The 17,944-nt window shown below is 37.4% G+C and overlaps 2 protein-coding genes across 2 annotated transcripts; both read right to left on the reverse strand.

The window, feature by feature from the left end:
* Nucleotides 1–13: 13 nt before the first annotated feature.
* On the reverse strand, nucleotides 14–3,137 carry LOC129360096 (sperm flagellar protein 1-like). Its single transcript, XM_055030190.1, has 6 exons — nucleotides 2,955–3,137; nucleotides 2,737–2,848; nucleotides 1,595–1,728; nucleotides 697–769; nucleotides 475–580; nucleotides 14–175 (listed from the first exon to the last, which is right to left on the reverse strand). Exons 1-6 carry the CDS (start codon nucleotides 3,079–3,081, stop codon nucleotides 56–58), a joined length of 672 nt encoding a protein of 223 aa, XP_054886165.1. The 5' UTR covers nucleotides 3,082–3,137; the 3' UTR covers nucleotides 14–55.
* A 10,519-nt stretch (nucleotides 3,138–13,656) lies between these two features.
* LOC129360094 (sperm flagellar protein 1-like) lies at nucleotides 13,657–17,883 on the reverse strand. Its single transcript, XM_055030188.1, has 7 exons — nucleotides 17,703–17,883; nucleotides 17,471–17,582; nucleotides 16,677–16,821; nucleotides 16,542–16,575; nucleotides 14,588–14,666; nucleotides 14,366–14,471; nucleotides 13,657–13,973 (listed from the first exon to the last, which is right to left on the reverse strand). The coding sequence occupies exons 1-7, from the start codon at nucleotides 17,827–17,829 to the stop codon at nucleotides 13,857–13,859; spliced, it is 720 nt and encodes a 239-aa protein (XP_054886163.1). The 5' UTR covers nucleotides 17,830–17,883; the 3' UTR covers nucleotides 13,657–13,856.
* Nucleotides 17,884–17,944: the final 61 nt, after the last annotated feature.

Raw genomic sequence — 17,944 nt, forward strand, 5'->3', positions numbered from 1 at the left:
ACAAATACGGATGTGGCAAAAGAAACAGGCTTTTATTTGCTAAGCCGGTGGCTACTTATGGGCTAGCGAGCCGTAGTTTAGTTTTGTACATCCCTGAAAGACATGTCAGATGTTCAATGCGCTTGTCCTTCAATTGAATCAGCTCCTCCAACTTGCTCACTTTCACCTGAAGGTTCTAAGTACGAGAAAACAGAGAATGTCAGACTGGAGGTAGTTTCCCTAAGGAGACATGAACTTGAAAGGGAAGTTGGAAATGTAGGACAGCTTTATGGTTTTTTTCCCCCTTTTTTAAACAGATGAGGCAAAAGAAGAAAAAAAAATATCGCCACTGAGCCGGTGGTGACTCATGGACTGCTGCTGACCCAGGCTATGACAGGCTCACACACACATCCACGCACTTGTGCTGCAACACGAGCAAGCTTCCCCTCACACAGAGCATTGTAAAGGAAGATGGATGTTTGTGCATGAGTGTACCTTCAGAATATCCTGAAGTTCCTGGACCTGAAGTTCTTTTTCCAGTATGATTTGCCGGGTTACTGAAAGGCTCATGTCTGTGAAAAATGTCACTTGTTGCGGATTCCTTTGTGAATTAAAAATGAACAAGTCAAATGTTGGTTCATTCTAATCGTCATTACAAGTAGAGCAACTGATTTTTGAAACTTTTAGTTTCAATTCAAAGTAACAGTTTTCCCATACACTGTTGGCTCTGCAATCTTCATCTCTGCCAGTTCAGCCACAAGTTTTGCTTCAGCCTCTTGAATTTCTACATCTAACAAAACAAACAACAAAAGAGGAGACATTTTCAGAGATTGAATCTAACAAATCTGGTGAGCTTAATAACTGAAAGTAAAGAAGTTAGCAAATAAGCGAGGAATACAAAATGAGACAGACAATGTCAGAAAAGAGGACAGAAAGAGAAAATCTGTTTTTCAGTCAACAGTGCTGAGCTCTCACTGCTGGATAAGGACCATCTGAAAGTTGGGAGCTGATAAGGAGACCTGAGCCCCCCTTGCTGATAGAGGATGGGTGCAGATGAAAGACTAAAGCAAGAGAGTACAAAAGACTAGTGAGGAGCTGTTTGTTTTATCAGAATATTAAGTTAAGTGGTTGGATTTGAATTGTCATGGGAAAAAAAATACTAAAAATCCAGTGTGTTTATTTTCTATAATTTTCTATTTCCTTTTTATGACCCTATGGGTCAAAATATGGTCTTTATTACATATTTTATTTCCGCTTGAGTTTATAAAATAAAATTCTAACAATTTTAGCAATTTATTCTGACAATGTCCAAACAAATATTGAGCAGTAACCTCCTAAGTCAAAGTAAGAGCAAAAATGTTTTATTTTGTTCGGGTCCAGCTGCTTTCTCTCTCAGGTACCTTTTATCATTTCCTCTTCTCAGATGTAAAATCTCTGAGCATGACTTTTGATAGGGGTTTTAAATCTGATAAGTAGGTGGCCTCTGTCATGATGTCAAGCTTTTACCAACTCAGACTCAGGATATCTCTCTCTGTCAGTGATCTGGAGAGAGTATGCCACGCTTTTACATCTTTAGAGCCTGAATACATAGAGTGTAGAAGATTTAACATAGTACCTGAAAATGACAGTTTCTTCTCTAACTTCTCCTTGAGGAAAAACATCACTGGCAGTATCGCCCCAGGAGTGCTTGAAACAATCTTCTCCACCGCTTCCTCTGAGACATAAAACTCCAGCTTGGAAAACACCCTCCTGACCATACGGAGAAACATAAGTTTCTACTACAAAAAAAATAAGTAAAAAGCAAACGACATGCAATTTACTAATGAGCCCACAGGGACAACTATGTTTACAGTCGGGTCTCATAAATTTGTACTTGGCTGTGTGTAACTCCAGTTGCCAGGATGTGGGTTAGTGAGTGCATGTCGGTGTTTTCTGATGACTTGATAAAAAGACCCAGAAAAAAATATCAATCTTAATATTTGCATATTAATATACAAATATTAATATTCATATTAACGCATATGAATATGCATTTTCAGTTAGACTGATTTTGTAACTGAAAACCAGTCCAATAACTCAATCGTTCTGTCTTTTTTTATAATTTGTAAAAAGGAAAAACTTGTTTTTTCACTTTTGAAGATATTTCTATGGGCTCTTTTAAAACATATTTAAAATTTATATTCATTCTTAATATTTTGGATTTGATCAGAGTGAGCAATTTAATGGATGATTAATAAATTCGGGCTTCATGACAAAGCCCCATTTGTTTTAGTGACTAGTCCTCAGGCTAAACAAGACGACAACTTCACATTTCTATTATGCGCAGTGAGAAAAAAGTAAAGAATTTTTAAAAAACAACGAAAAAAAAACGTGATTGACTTGTTTTTTTTTTTTGTTTATTTGTTTTTTTTAATAACCACTTATAAGGAAAAACCCTTTTTTGTCCTGCAATGACAAGCCTGAAGGTGCTGGATTTCCTAAAAGCTAATGGGACAACTATAACTGTGTGCTTTGGTTAGCATGGGAAGATTTTGCTTTTTAGCATCAAACACACAATTATAATAACAAGAATAAATGATGGGTAATCTATGGTGCTGCGAGCCAATTGTTCTGTGAATCGTGTCACTGTGAATAGCACCATAAACACAAACATTAGTTTTTAATATTAATTCTTTCACCAGGGCCCTGATAGAAGAATACCAGAAATAATTCCCAGGAATCAGATGTAATGAAATACAAAGCTACAGCTTGTCTTACTTGTTAAGAAGGTTCCAGTTGCTGATTTTCTGCTGTGTATTGCAGGAAGTAATGTAGTTGTGAATGTCAACAATCTTTGGGAAGTAATGCTTAACAATCTCCGCAACCATCACTGCAGGAGGGTCCAGCATGTAGACACACAGAGTAGCCAAATAAATAAAACACAAGCTGACATGAACAAACTGAGTAAACATTTACAGACACAAGACAAGATCTACCTCCATCACTAAAGTCCCTGTTGATGTGCTTTGTGTGCCTGGATAAAGGTAATTTATCTACCCATGCAAGCGTGTCCCGCTCTTCCTCCTCACTAAGTAAACTCTCCATTACCAGAACAATACACATCCCTCAGCATAAAACAATTAGCTCCATAGCTTTCCGCTATCATGTTTGTTTCAGAGGTTGCTAGGTAACCACTTTGAACCAAAACAAATGGCTTCTGAATGAAAACACGAAGGAATAAATAGTTTGATTGATTTATTTCAACAGAATACAAATGAAGGCACAATCTTTCCATCACCATGTTTGCAGACACTATATGTAAGAATTACAATCATGACGCAAGATATATCTGTTAATTTTGATTAAAAAAAAAGAGAAACTGTAATTATTATGAAATGCTGTCCAATGGATAAAGTGCCGATTATAGACTTAGACTTAGACTTGACTTTATTGATCCCTTGGGAAGACTCCCTCAGGAAATTATAGTTACCAGCAGCTCACAGGCAAAAATGTGGCACACAGTAAGCATACGCAAAAGAATACAAAAAAATACAAATTAAATAAAAGGTACACAGTAAATATAATAAGAATATAAATACAAAACAAAGAATATAAATACAACACAAAAGGAAATTATAGCAATTTGGTGGATAGATTGACCAGTGATATGGTCTTGCACTGTATGGTTAGGCCTGATAAATATGGAGTTCACATTTGTAGAAAAACTACTCCTTCTTCCCTCTTCCCTGTGTCACCTCCCACCCCCCAGTGAGGAGTTGTACAGTCTGAAGGCGTGGGGGACAAAGGAGTTCTTGAATTTATTGGTCTGGCACTTGGGAAGCAGCAGTCTGTCACTAAACAGGCTCCTCTGGCTGCTGATGACGGCGTGTAGAGGGTGGCTGCTATCGTCCATAATGTTCAGCAGTTTGTTCAGTGTCCTCGCCTCTGCCACCGTCACCAGAGAGTCCAGCTTCATGCCGATCACAGAGCCGGCACGCCTGATCAGTTTGTCCAGTCTGGACGTGTCCATCTTGGATGTGCTGCCTCCCCAGCACAACACGGTGTAGAAGAGGACACTGGCGATCACAGACTGGTAGAACATCCACAGCAGTTTGCTGCAGATGTTGAAGGACCGCAGTCTCCTCAGGAAGTACATCCTGCTGCACCTTCCCGTACAGGTGGCTGGTGTGTTTTGACCAATCCAGTTTACTGTCCAGCCACAGCCCGAGGTACTTGTAGTAGTCCACGACCTCAACCTCCGTTCCCTCTAGTACGACTGGTCTTGGCTTTGGTCTGGACCTCCCAAAGTCTATAACCAGCTCCTTCATCTTAGAGGTGTTGAGTTCCAGGTGGTTTGTGTGGCACCAGAGAGCAAAGCCCCCACCAGACAGCGATACTCCTCCTCTCTGTCGTCCCTGATACATCCGACTATGGCTGTGTCATCAGCATACTTCTGTATGTGACACAGCTCTGAGTTGTAGTGGAAGTCAGAGGAGTACAGGGTGAAGAGAAGAGGGGCCAGCACTGTGCCCTGAGGGGCTCCTGTGCTGCTGACCACAGTGTCAGACACGGTGTCCTTCAGCCTGACATACTGCGGCCTGTTGGTGAGGTAACTATGGATCCAGGTGACCAGGTGCTGGTCCACTCCCATGCTGTTTAGTTTGTCCTGGAGCAGAAGGGGCTGGATTGTATTGAAGGCACTGGAGAAGTCCAAGAAAAGGATCCTCACTGTGTCCCTGCCCTTGTCCAGGTGGGAGTGGGCCCGGTGCAGCAGGTAGAGGATGGCATCCTCCACACCAACATCTGCCTGGTAGGCGAATTGCAGGAGGTCCTGAGCATGTTCCACTGGTTCATTACAGAGCAGCTTGTGGAGCCATAACGCCTCTGCTACTGATTCTGTAATATAAAGCCCACATGATAGACACAAATACCAGGATGTAATGTCAAAAGATCATAAAACACAACAAATGAAAATAAAACAAAAAAGGAAAAACACTTAGCATTCCTTGGGTAGCCACACACCAACCACTCTAAGTAATAAAAACATAAATAGACATTAAAGTGACCATTCAAAATATAAAACAACCATGAAAGCCCACAAACAGGATCAAAAGTACAAAAAGATTACAAAATTACCAATAAATTGGTTAACAGTGGGCCAAATTAAACAATTCCATAAAAATATAAAACATAAAAAACAGTAGGAAGAAGAAGAAGAAGAAAAAAACACGTAAAAATTAAAAACAAAATGATGTAAACGTCTGCTTGATGTAAAATCTGCCAGAGGAGTTTTGACAGGTTTTATTGTTCTCTTCAGCCAGCGTGTCTCTGTGATTCATATTATTATTGAAATGAAGTATAAAAGTACCAGAACCAAATTATAAATGACAACCAATTTAGTACTCAGAGGAGTGTTTACATTCTTTGTAACATTTCCTCTCAGTTTAGATCATGTACCAGAATTGCAGTCATGTACATGAAACGAGGAATCTGATCATTTATTTCCCTGTATGTTTTCATAAAAATCTTATAAGATCCCTCATTATCTCCAGAGATGGTTGCAACAGTATTTAGATTTTTTGTTCTCTCACTATGGAGCTTAACGTCTTGTCCAAGCTAGTTTTCATTTGCATAAAAAGAAAAAATAAGAAAATGGGGGGAAACATAAATACATAAACAAACGAATGAGTTAATTTCATACGGAGACATGTAAAATTAAGCATTGTCATGTCGCAGGATGTCTTGGGAGTCCATTCTTCACGTTGAATTGGACACACTGACCAATGTGCCACAGTTGCTCAGTGAAATCTGCCCTTCCTTAAGCAGACATCTGGTGCTGCTAAGACCTAAAAACAACATTTTACTTACTTCATTCCTGAGCACAACCCAATGCTGGCAGAGGAGTCCTCCACTCCTACAACATGCCCATGGTAGTAGCAGTGGACCTAAAAATTAATTGAGTTCCTATTAATGTTGAAGAATTATTGAATTTTTACAAATAAACTCTGCTCGAAAGTGTGATTTTATTCCACGTAAATGAGGCACGGCATTGGCTATGATAGGAAATGTACAAATATTTCAGTTGATGAGAAACGTACACGTCATCCGATTTCTTTGTAATAATAAAGATGATTGTGATAGAAGGTTTGGGATGTACAGACCAGTGTGGCCTAGAATTGTAAGAAACAGGATCTGCCTTTGAGAAAAAGGCTTTCTCTGATATGTAGCAGAGACAAGCTGTGACAGAATTCAGTGCCAGGCCAAACTCTCTCTCTCTCTTTCTGTAAAGTGTTCATAATTTTCTGCTGCTTATTAATCCAAGCCAAAAATAAGCACTAAGTCCTATAATTCAAGTTCACCAAATAAAGTCCTATAAAGTGCTTATAGGACTATTTGCACTTCACCAAATAAAATGCAAATAACAAACAGGAAATGGACAAACCTCATGGTTGGAGGTAGTTGAAAACTTGGGTTCCCTGATCAGAATTGTAGGTCACAGTAAAACTTTTCCCAACAAGACCCCTGAAAAGGAGGTAATATATAAAAGATTAATAAATTAATAATAATAGATTTAAGAAGAAGAACAGCCACAACAACAAAACAATTATAGACTTAGAGAGAGTTAAAGTATTCTTACTTGTTATTCTCAAATAAAGGAAGAAAGAATAAAAGACACAAAGAGCAAAAGAAACAAAGAAAGACATTTTGCTTACCGCATGAGGAGATGAAAATCCATATAAAATATCCAGAATGTGTCATGTTGCTCTGTTAGACGGACTCTGTCATTGTCAGCTTCCAAGCCCAGAGGAAAACGTCTTCAGTTCTCCGCCCATTTGATATGTAATATCCTGGAAATTAACATCTCAAACTGACCTCCCAGGTCAGCCAAAAGAATTGTGCCATGTTTCTTTTTTTCTCCCGAGTATCTTCTATTATTTTGACACGAAAAAGTAAACACAATTACCAACATGTTTTAGTTGCATTGCAAAAACAGTCACATTAACAAACGAATCATTCATACTGTCGTCAAAGTGGCCTCTCAGTTATTTCATTATTCAGAGTTTTTATTTTATTTTTGGGTTTTTTATTTTATTTTCGGGGGCAGATTGAAACAAAAGTTTCTTGATTGAAGCATTCAGTTGTTTCATTCAGTCACATTCCTGAAATACCTTGTTATTTTGTCGCCATCTTGTGGTGTAAAGTCAAAACGCCTGACTGGCGCAATGAAGGAAAATCATGCTTGAAGAGAAACTAATAATTAACTGGTCAAGAAACAAGATACTTCAGGAGCTTCACAAACCAGATGTAAATAGAAAAGGCAAAATAAAAGTAATTTTGTGTTAAATTATGGATTCAGTCAGGCAGCAAAAACCACATGATGTTTTACCATGTGTTCGTTTTTTGTTTACAATGGTGTTACAAAAGACAGATAACTTTCCAAATGATAAGAAAAAAAAGATGACTGTTCTAAATTGTAGAAATGTAGACAGCAATTCCACGTAACATTCATGTGACTGAATGAAAAGCGGTTTTGTTTCCAGTTTGACCAGCTATAATGGTCAATCTGTGTTTTCAGTGGTGGATATTGTTAGGAACTACACAGCTGATTATGACAAAAACTCTAATTTTCAACAAGATCCATCATAAACTGAACCAGTTCTGCAGCGTGCACACTCTGCAGGAGATCTACATTGAGTTGTTTGGTAAGAAATTGACTTTGCTTTACTATAGTTTTTAGTTGTTGTTGTAGTTTTTTTTCCTAAACCTTTCAAGTGGTATTGATTGCATGTTGACACAATTTGTTTTTGTGTCTCACAGATATATAGATGAGAATCTGAAGACTGCATTACAGAAGGATCTTAATGCGATGGCACCTGGACTAAAGTCTGCATATTATATTTGATAAATGAGGCCAGATGGCAATTTATAGGAAAAAAAAATCCTCCTCCCTTTGACTTTTTTTTTTTTAATCCTCCATTAATGCAACGTTTTGATGACCCATAAAAATATCCTCCTCAGCTGAGTCAGATTCTGAACCTGTTATTAACTCTTCCCTCCCTCTCAAGTAGTTCCAACACCTGGATTGGGTTTATTTTCAGCCACAGCGGGTAACATAAGATCTACTTTGGCCAGGACATTCCTAACATGTTTGTGGAGGGGACGAACGGCGCTGCTAGACCCGTGCCCTCGCCTTCTTTACCCATCGCTGAACCGGAACTGAGTAAAGCGAAGTAAAAGTCACAGTGAGTCCACAGCTGAGCCTCTGCACAGGGCAGGACGACCTGATGCAAAGCGGTCTTGTCACTAAACATGCGTTGCTTTGCTGCTAGTTTGGTGAACAGCACACTTCAGTCTTAAATCTACATGGTAGAGAGAGAGAAAGTGAAAAGTCAGAGTTTGGGACACACAGTGTGAGTCTTACCAGGAAACGGAACGATGCCGACTTTACGTCTGGGAAGGTGACAGAAAGTACTTACACCTGCTTTTTTTCCTTTTTTTTTTTAATTAAATCATTGCAGCGTTTAACTTTGCTTTTGGAGCCGTTTTCATTACTTATGTGCAGCAGCTGTGATTTGTGATCGCCATGAGTTACTGTTTTTCTAACCTCTGGTTTAACTACATTGAAACTTGACTGGTGACACTAATTAAGTTGGATGGAGACGTTTCTAAGTAATTAAAGTCATCTGTGCCATTTGTTTTTCTTTTAACAAGTTAGTGGTTGGCTATCCTCTCTTAGTCCACGCCTGAGAACAATTGATTAACACCTCATGCTCCTGGTGACGTTTTGGCACTTAGGCTGGTTGAATGCAAATGTTTCAACATTAAAGACACAATGAAAATAATCCCAGCTGTTAATCTTCCTTTCACTCAGAGATCTGGAAGTTTTGTGGAGCAGAGTAGTGGATAAATAAGATTGTTGGCTGTTTGCTTTATTTTTATGGATGATTTTAATTTGTAATCTGTTGGTTTGCTGACTTTCTGTGACACTTACTGTGAAGGAAAAGGGACATAACTCATATTTTTTGTCTCATAAAACTAAATTAAGATGCTTGACATGGAGTAAATCAGTAAAGGTGGGGGAATTTCTTTTGTCAGGCTGTCGGCATGTTGGTATGGTTTTGATTAACAGGGCTATGCATGTTTTTTTTGTTTTGTTTTTTTAATTCAAATAAATAAAACCCATGATTGTCTCCTTACACAGCTTGTTCAGATATGATTAAATGATTGGTTCAAATGTTAATGCAAAAGGAAGAAGGGTGATTCACGTTTGAAATTTTAGAAAATATTTTGTTCAATTATTTCTATTTTGTGAAATTGAAACATTGTCTTCTTGTTGTGAAAGACTTTTATGCAAACATGTTTTCCAGTTTTGACAATGTTCTTATGTAAAAAAAAAAAAAAAAAAAAAAGATAAAACCTATTTTGGTACCTCTCCTGTGTGGTGTAATGTGTGAGTGTGTGGGTTGGTTGATGGGTGGGTGGTCAGTGTGTAGTACTCCTCAGTGCCAGCAGATGGTGAGTTTGCAGTGTGCTGAACAAAGGCAGCCAGCCGTATACATGTTGCTTATAAAGGAAAGCTTTAGCAAGTAGAGGAAGTCGGTGAGAAACAGTCCAACTTTGGGGGTTACTGTGTATAAAAATATGCAATATTTGAAAGGATGCAGAAGTTGAAATATTTGAGAAATAAACACTGAAACTTCATATCCTCTTTTATAATCAGAATTACATAAACAAAACCATGATTTATTCTAGAATCTTTTTTTGTCCAATTTCTCAGTGCTGCATGTTGTCTGACTGAACTTTATGGTAAAATAAGTCACCAAGCCTGTTATATTAGCTAGCTTCAGTTTATGTCATTGGCCAGTAAATCCTGTTTAAAACACAAAAAAGTCTTCATTTTGAGATCTTTAGTAGTTCTTTAAGCTTTTTAAAAGTTTGCTGATTATTAGCTCCTTTTTGATCCCGTTTCATTTTCCTACATCAGCTTCTTTGGAATCCAGTTATTCGTTTTAAAAGCTTTCGCAGAGGCACAGTGCATTCCTATTTAACTAAATCTGTAAGATACCAAAGATGAGTTTGATTATTAATTAGCATCTTGCATCGCAGTTCTTAAAAAGTTGTCAAATACCGGCTTGGTAAGCAGTGTGTCTCCACTAATTTGTGGAGGACAAAATGCAAAGAACATGAGTATTAACAGTGTCCAACAGTCACGTTTTAAGGATCTGTAAATAAAAACGGACTCATCTTTTAACGTGTGGCCTATGTGTTATTTTTCTTAAGCATCTGTATATTGAGTTGCATCTGGGGAGAAAAACAGCTTAGCCATGATTTTCATAAAGACCAACTGGCAGAAAAATCTCTTACTCATCTATAATAAAACATGAAGATAAAAGATCCCTAAGTGTTATTGCTTGTTGCTGCATCATCGAGAAAAAACTGACCGTATGCTGTTTTTGCATATAAAAACCGCAAAAGGTGTATGTGTGCATAAACAGTTTAACTGTCAAACTGGGATGTTAATGTACTGTAACAAATGACACCAGGATAACTATTTTGGGACCCTGCACAACTTATCTGAAAAACAGATATAGAAAACTGATTTAGAGAAAAATGAAAAAAAAAAGAGGCTGCAATGATCAGGCTGCATATGCATCCTTAAAGCTGCATTGAATCATTCTTTGATTTAACGTCACACACACGCAGTCGTGTTTTCATTGTGGGGACTTTACATTGACTTCCATTCATTTTCTACACCCTAACTCTAACCCTAAACCTAACCATCACAGACCCATACCCCTAGCCAAAAACCATTTCCCCTCATGGGGACCAAGAAAAATGTGCAGTGGTCCTCACAACCCCACACTGTAGACAGAAATAGTCACACGACTAACATACACACATGACCACATATATATATGTATGGAAGTCACATAAAAGCTTAAACAATGTTATGTTGTCAAAAACTTGCATCTTAGTATCCACTGAAATTTTACTGTCACACAGTACACTTTACTGTGACTCATCATGTACAGATATAGTTTATAAAACAGACAAGTATTTTGAACAGCTTGATGAGTGATGGCTTCCTCTCGGGCCCTCTGGAGGTCTCTGGCATCCTATGACAATCAAATCATAAGTCCTCGCTTCCTCAGGGATTGTGGTTAAGTCTTGTTTGCCCCCTATGTCATTTTCCTGAGAGAAATCCAGGCTGTAAGTAAATATGAATGAATTTCCTTTTTGGTTCATTGCTCCACTGAAGGTTTGTTTGTTTGTCCGACAGGCTGTGCTAACTCATTTGGGTGGTCTTCTTATTTGGTATCTGTGTTTTTCTCTCGGGGCTGTGAGGGGTTGTTTCAGCTTCCTGTCTGACCTGTCACTTTTCTTTCCTTCCTTTTGTCCCGGATCTACCCAAGTCATATCCTATAAGATAGAAAAAAAAACCTTGGCGCTTTCCAGCATGCCCTTCCCCAGTTACATGAGGGTGCGGCCCCTCATCTTAGATCAAATCCAGCCCCGAGAAAGCAGCGTGAATCATTCGCAGTAAACTCTACTTTCAATGGTTGGTCTGTTTTCTCACATTCTTCTCCTGTGTGTGTTGTTGCTTTTTCCCAGCATCCCTCACTGATGGAGCTCCTTTTTGTTCCTGTGATAATTATCAAAACATTACTCAAGACTGCTCTATAATTTACTGTTGTGTGTGTCTGATTCTTATCTAAGCCCCCCTCCTTACTCTCCAACACTGTGAACATGTGTACGCCTTACTTGGAGAAATGTCAATTCAGACAAACCATGTATTGTAAACTGGAAAACCCGATTAAAGCTACTAGCTCATCTTTGTCAACCTGTCAAACTAACTGCAGCTGCAATCTAAATTTGTCAGCTTTAGTATATGACCTCCCAAAAAAACAAACCTCCAAATAAATGTGTCTCTGGTGACATCACATGACGCATTAGACAATAGATCAGATATCTTCTGTGAATATCCATTTGTAGATTTGAATTCTAACCCTAAGCAGCCTCCTGCAAGATTGTGATTCACATGTTTTAGAAAAAAATAGTAGAAGATACCTCATATAATTTTATCAACAGTAGGAATATTTCTTCTGATTCTGTTGCAAATATAAGCACTTCTATCTTGATTGTCTTTTTATTTTAAAATTTTGTCTAGCTAGCAAACAAAAATTTGATATTCATTTTGTTTTTACTTCAGAACATGGGAGAATCTCTGATGGACCATCGTGTGATGTTTACTGATACCAACAAATCAGATTGATTATTATATGCTTTCTGTAATGACACTGATTCAAACACACACAAATCAGAAATAATAGTTATGTATTAGACTAACTTACATAAATAGTAAAATGGCTTTTATGGTATTATAGCTCAGAAGCTAACCCGACTTTCCAGTATAATGTCAATTGGAAAAAATCCATCAGAAAAGAAGATAAACCATATTTTTTAATTGAAAGAACTGTTTGTTTTTAGACTGCAGGATGAAGAACACTTGACCATATTTGGTCATCTCTGATCAATGAACTGATTCATTCTTTAAGTTCATCACTGAGCTGTAAAAAGGATGTCAATAAGAACTGTGTTCTATCTTTGGATCATTTTCACACTTAGATACTGTTTTCTCAAAATTGACAGTTTAGTTTGAAAGTGACTCATACAAACCTACAGCTAAAGATATTTAAGATCAAATGAGACACGTCATTCACATCTACCAACCTGGAAAAGATTGCTATGACTCTTCGTAATAAGGACCGCCTCAAACAAATGGAGAAAACATAGAGTATTGAACTTTCTGAAGACTGATCAGGAGCTCACAAAACAACACAGAATTGGTTTTGGTGTTGTATTATTTGTCTTATAAGTGCTTTATAAGGCAAATAAAACACTTATTTGCCTTACTCAAGCTCAGTGTGCATAATTCAACAATAAGATGAAGACTAAAAAAATGGCATTTATGGGAGATTTCCAAAACCACTGCTGACCAAGAAGAACAGAAAGGCTTGACTCAGTTTCTCCAAAACATCTACATTTCCATAAAAAAGAACAGATGATACTTTCAATCAGAAAATCTTGGGGGAGAATGTCCAGCCATCAGTTTGTGACCATTAGCTTAAGAAAATCAGTGGTCTGCACAATGGTCCAAAGCTGATCAGAAAGTATTAGTCTGAATGGCACAAAAACATTCAGACAAAATAAAAATGTTGGATTTAAAGTTGCCTAGTCAAAGTTCAGACTTAAATCTGGTGGAGATGTTGTGACAAGACCTTTTTGAAATTGCCCCTCGGAGAGAAAATAGAGTTATTCAAATTAAATTGACCTTAAATTTAGGTTTTATGTCCAAAACTCTCAAGAATGCAGAAATAATGGGTCTGCAGCAACATAATATGATTAATTGCCAGTTACATAAAACGTTCTGGTATGTAAACTTTAGGACGGCTAGTCAGATCATTTGAATATTTTTTTCTTTAAGACATTAAATAATTTTTTGGAAACTTCATTTTGAATTTCTAAGGTTATCGTTGTCTCATACTGAAATGGTAATGGCAAGAAAAGAAATGAAAGTAAAGACATTACAATAGGGCAAATCATTTTTGCCTATATCTAATAACATATTTTCAAAAAAATAATTTATCATAATTTAGAGCCAAATGTGTTCACAAGAAAATGGAATAAAAGGAAGGATGGTCATGTAGTTGTACTTTATTAATTACATCTGAAAACAAATCAAATAACATATTGATACTATCTCATCTTCAGTATTTTAGGTATATGTTCAAGAAAAAATAAAACTGTAGTGACTGAACTCCAAGGTCTTCGCCTTCTATTCAACAAGAATAGAAGACGGCAAAATCCCAGACCTGTGTGAGAATGTGAGTTGCTTTTTAACCAGGTAGATGTAGTTTAGTTTTGTACACCTCTGGAAGACATGTCAGATGTTCAATGCGCTTGTCCTTCAATTGAATCAACTCCTCCAACTTGCTCACTTTCACCTGAAGGATCTAAGTACGAGAAAACAGAGAGAGAGAGACAATGTCAGTCTGGAGGCAGTTTACCAAAAGAGGCATGAACTAGAAAGAGAAGTTGGAAATGTAGGTCATCATTCTGCTTCCACCTCCCCCCCCTTTTAAACAAATGTGGCAAGAGAGAAAAAAAAATTATATCCGCTGAGCCGGTGGTGATTCATGGATTGCTGCTGACCCAGGGTATGACACATCATACACACACACACACACACACACACACACACTCACACACACACACACACACACACACTTGTGCAGCAACATGAGCAAGCTTCCCCTCACACAGAGCATTATAAAGGAAGATGGATGTTTGCGCAGATGTTTCACCAGTCAGCAGTGTGAATTGAAGTGAGCTTGCATGAGTGTACCTTCAGAATATCCTGAAGTTCCTGGACCTGAAGTTCTTTTTCCAGCATGATTTGCCGCATTGTTAAACGGCTCATCTCTGGGAAAACCATCAGTTGTTGCGGTTTCCTTTGTGAATTAAAAATGAACAAGTAAAATTTTGGTTTATTCTAATCATCATTACAAGTAGAGCAACTGATTTTTAAAACTAAAACTATTAGGTTTAATTCAAAGTAACAATTTACCCATAATCTGTTGGCTCTGCAATCTTCAACTCTGCCAGTTGAGCCACAATTTTTGCTTCAGCCTGTTGAATCTCTACATCTAACAAAACATAAACAACAAAAGCAAATAAATTTTAAGAGATTCAATTCGACAAATCTGGTGAACTTAATAACTGAAAGTAAAGAGGTTAGCAAATAAATGAGGAACACAAAAGGAGACAGACAATGCCAGAAAAGAGGACAGAAAGAGAAAATCAGACTTTCAGTCAGCAGTGCTGAGCTCTCACTGCTGGATAAGGACCATCTGAAAGTTGGGAGCTGATAAGGAGACCTGAGCCCCCCTTGCTGATAGAGGATGGGTGCAGATGAAAGAGGAAATCGAGAGAGCACAAAAGAGAGAGGGCAGTGGTCTGAGGTCAGCTTCACAGAGTGAGCTTACTCACACAGTGAGGAAACGGAAGAGATGCATATCCCCAATTCACACCCTCGTGCTGTGGCGTTTTCTAATCAGACTCAGGTCTGATGTCTTCAAACGAGGCGGTTGCTATATGAGGAGGATGTCCAGTGATCTCAGGATTGGCAACACATTAAGTGTAAAGATCACGATAGTGCTCGAAACAGCAGTGATGGAAGTTGGTAAAGAGTTTGTAGAAACAGAAAGGCCATTTGTAAAACAGACTGAACTGATGTGTCAAGTCAACAATAAAAACCTCTTAAAATATAGAATTTTCTCAATCTTGATTTCTTTTTGTTTTCATATCTATTATTTTTAAATCATGTTTCCCTTCTCTTTCCATATTTTTCATTATTTTCAGAATTTTTTTTAGGAAATACTTTCTGTTGCAAAATTTTTTCTTACTTTATTTCACAGGGTGATATGCGATCACTAGTGACAACAGACAAGTGAGGAGCTGTTTGTTTTATCAGAATGTTAAGTTGAGTGTAAACTACAGCAGAAGATTTATGGCCAAGCTTGGTTGTTGCACATTAGTCAATGTTTTTTTTAATTGTCATGTAAAGTAAAAACACTACAAATTCATAGTGTGCTCATAATATGGTCTTTTTCACATATTCTATTATAAAATATCATCCTGACAATTTTAGCAATTTATTCTGACAATGTCAAACAAATTTTGAGCAGTAACCTCTTAAGTTAAAGTAAAACCAACATTTTTTAAAATTTTGTTCAGGTCCAGCTATGTTTTCTCTCAGGTACATTTTATCATTTTCTCTGTCATTATGTCAGGTTTTTACCAACTCAGACCCAAAGGTCAAATGTTATCTCTCTCAAAGTTCTGGAGTGAGCATGTCATGATTTGACATCTTCAGAGCCTGAACACATATAATAAACATTTACTTTACACAGAGTGAAATAGATGTTACTGATGTTTATTTTTAAAAAATGTCTTGTTAGTTTAAAACCTGTAAAACAAAACCTGTCAGTTTGACCGGCAAGTGATGTTATTCTTTACTTGTTATATCTTTAAAAGTAAATTTGTTTTTTTTTTCTACTTCATTTAGCCTCATCATTTGTGAAGAGTAAACATTCCAGGTAACAATCATTGCTTTGTTTGCAGTTGTATCGTTTCCTTTTATTGACTTGTTCAGTCGTTTGGTCAAATTCCATTGTTTTTACAAGAGCTCCATAAATAATCCTCGAGTTAAGCTGAGTACAGCGCCACTTTAGAAAGTCTGAAGCTACACTTTTCAGACCAACAAGACTAAAATAGAAACATTTCGGGCAATGTCATCTAACATTTTCCACAACATACCCCATTAAAGTCTGAAATCCTGCATGTCTGGCATTGAGGAAGTCAGCACAGTCATCACAATTTGCTTGAAATCAGCACTTTAGCTTGTGTAAATAAATTTTTGTCATCAACCTTATGATAGTTTTGTCATTTTTCACTGCCTTGTGATGAATCGCTCCCATGAAAACCACATTAATGATGGAATAGAAGATTTGACATAGTACCTGAAAACGGTTTCTCCTGGATCCGAAAGTAAGGCTACATAGGAAGGAGATAAAAAAAAAAACAGTCAGACCACAGAAATTTATATTCGTTTTTGGACAAAATGTGACTTAAAATTTTTATTTGCAAATACTAACTCGTGTTCGTGTTGCTTGCGCCAGTTTCTTCTCTATCTTCTCCTTGAGGAAAAACATCACTGGCAGTATCGCCCCAGGAATGCTTGAAACAATCTTCTCCACCGCTTCCTCTGAGACATAAAACTCCAGCTTGGAAAACACCCTCCTGACCATACGGAGAAACATAAGTTTCTACTACAAAAAAATAAGTAAAAAGCAAACGACATGCAATTTACTATGAGCCCACAGGGACAACTATGTTTACAGTCGGGTCTCATAAATTTGTACTTGGCTGTGTGTAACTCCAGTTACCAGGATGTGGGTTAGTGAGTGCATGTCGGTGTTTTCTGATGACTTGATGAAAAGACCCAGAAAAAAATATCAATCTTAATATTTGCATTGCATAGAAAACCAGTCCACTAACTGAAGATCAATCGCTGTCTTTTTTTATAATTTGTAAAAATAGTAAAAACGTGTTTTTTCACTTTTGAAGACATTTCTATGAGCTCTTTTAAAACATATTTAAAATTTTATATTCATTCTTAATGTTTTGGATTTGATCATAGTGGCAATGAACAATTTAATCGATGATCAATAAATTTGGGGATCATATACATGACAAAGCCCCATTTTTTTTAGTAACTTGCCCAGCGGAGAAAAAAACTAAACTCAAAAACATGATTGATTATTATTTGTATTACTACTACTACATATTTTGCTTTAGTCATTCTTTCACCAGGGCCCTGATAGAAGAATACCAGAAATAATTCCCAGGAATCAGATGTAATGAAATACAAAGCTACAGCTTGTCTTACTTGTTGAGAAGGTTCCAGTTGCTGATTTTCTGCTGCCTTTTGCAGGAAGTAATGTAGTTGTGAATGTCAACAATCTTTGGGAAGTAATGCTTAACAATCTCCGCAACCATCACTGCAGGAGGGTCCAGAGTACACACACACAGAGTAGCCAAATAAATAAAACACAAGCTGACATGAACAAACTGAGTAAACAATCATTGAGTAGCATTTACAGACACAAGACAAGATCTACCTCCATCACTAAAGTCCCTGTTGATGTGCTTTTTGAGCCTGGAGAAAGGTATTTTATCTACCCATTCAAGCGTGTCCCGCTCTTCCTCCTCGCTAAGTACACGATCCATTCTCAGAACAATACACATGTCTGAACGTAAAACAATTAGCTCGATAGCTGCCTGCTGCCGTGTTTGTTTCAGAGGTTGCTAGGTAACCACTTTTGAACCAAAACAAATGGCTTCTGAATGAAAACACGAAGGA

The sequence above is a fragment of the Poeciliopsis prolifica genome, unplaced genomic scaffold (assembly GCF_027474105.1).
Source record: "Poeciliopsis prolifica strain line A6 unplaced genomic scaffold, Auburn_PproV2 SCAFFOLD005, whole genome shotgun sequence".
Taxonomy (NCBI): domain Eukaryota; kingdom Metazoa; phylum Chordata; class Actinopteri; order Cyprinodontiformes; family Poeciliidae; genus Poeciliopsis; species Poeciliopsis prolifica.

Bases quoted from the DNA above. Each gene is read 5' to 3' on its own strand.
- LOC129360094 (XM_055030188.1), bottom strand. From the start codon at position 17,829: ATGTGTATTGTTCTGAGAATGGATCGTGTACTTAGCGAGGAGGAAGAG. The intron at 14,472-14,587 runs GTAAATTGTTAC...TAATTCACAAAG, and splicing joins GCAGAGCCAACAGATTATGG to GAAACCGCAACAACTGATGG. The intron at 13,974-14,365 runs GTACACTCATGC...TCTCGTACTTAG, and splicing joins AACTTCAGGATATTCTGAAG to ATCCTTCAGGTGAAAGTGAG.
- LOC129360096 (XM_055030190.1), bottom strand. From the start codon at position 3,081: ATGTGTATTGTTCTGGTAATGGAGAGTTTACTTAGTGAGGAGGAAGAG. The intron at 581-696 runs GTATGGGAAAAC...TAATTCACAAAG, and splicing joins AAGATTGCAGAGCCAACAGT to GAATCCGCAACAAGTGACAT. The intron at 176-474 runs GTACACTCATGC...TCTCGTACTTAG, and splicing joins AACTTCAGGATATTCTGAAG to AACCTTCAGGTGAAAGTGAG.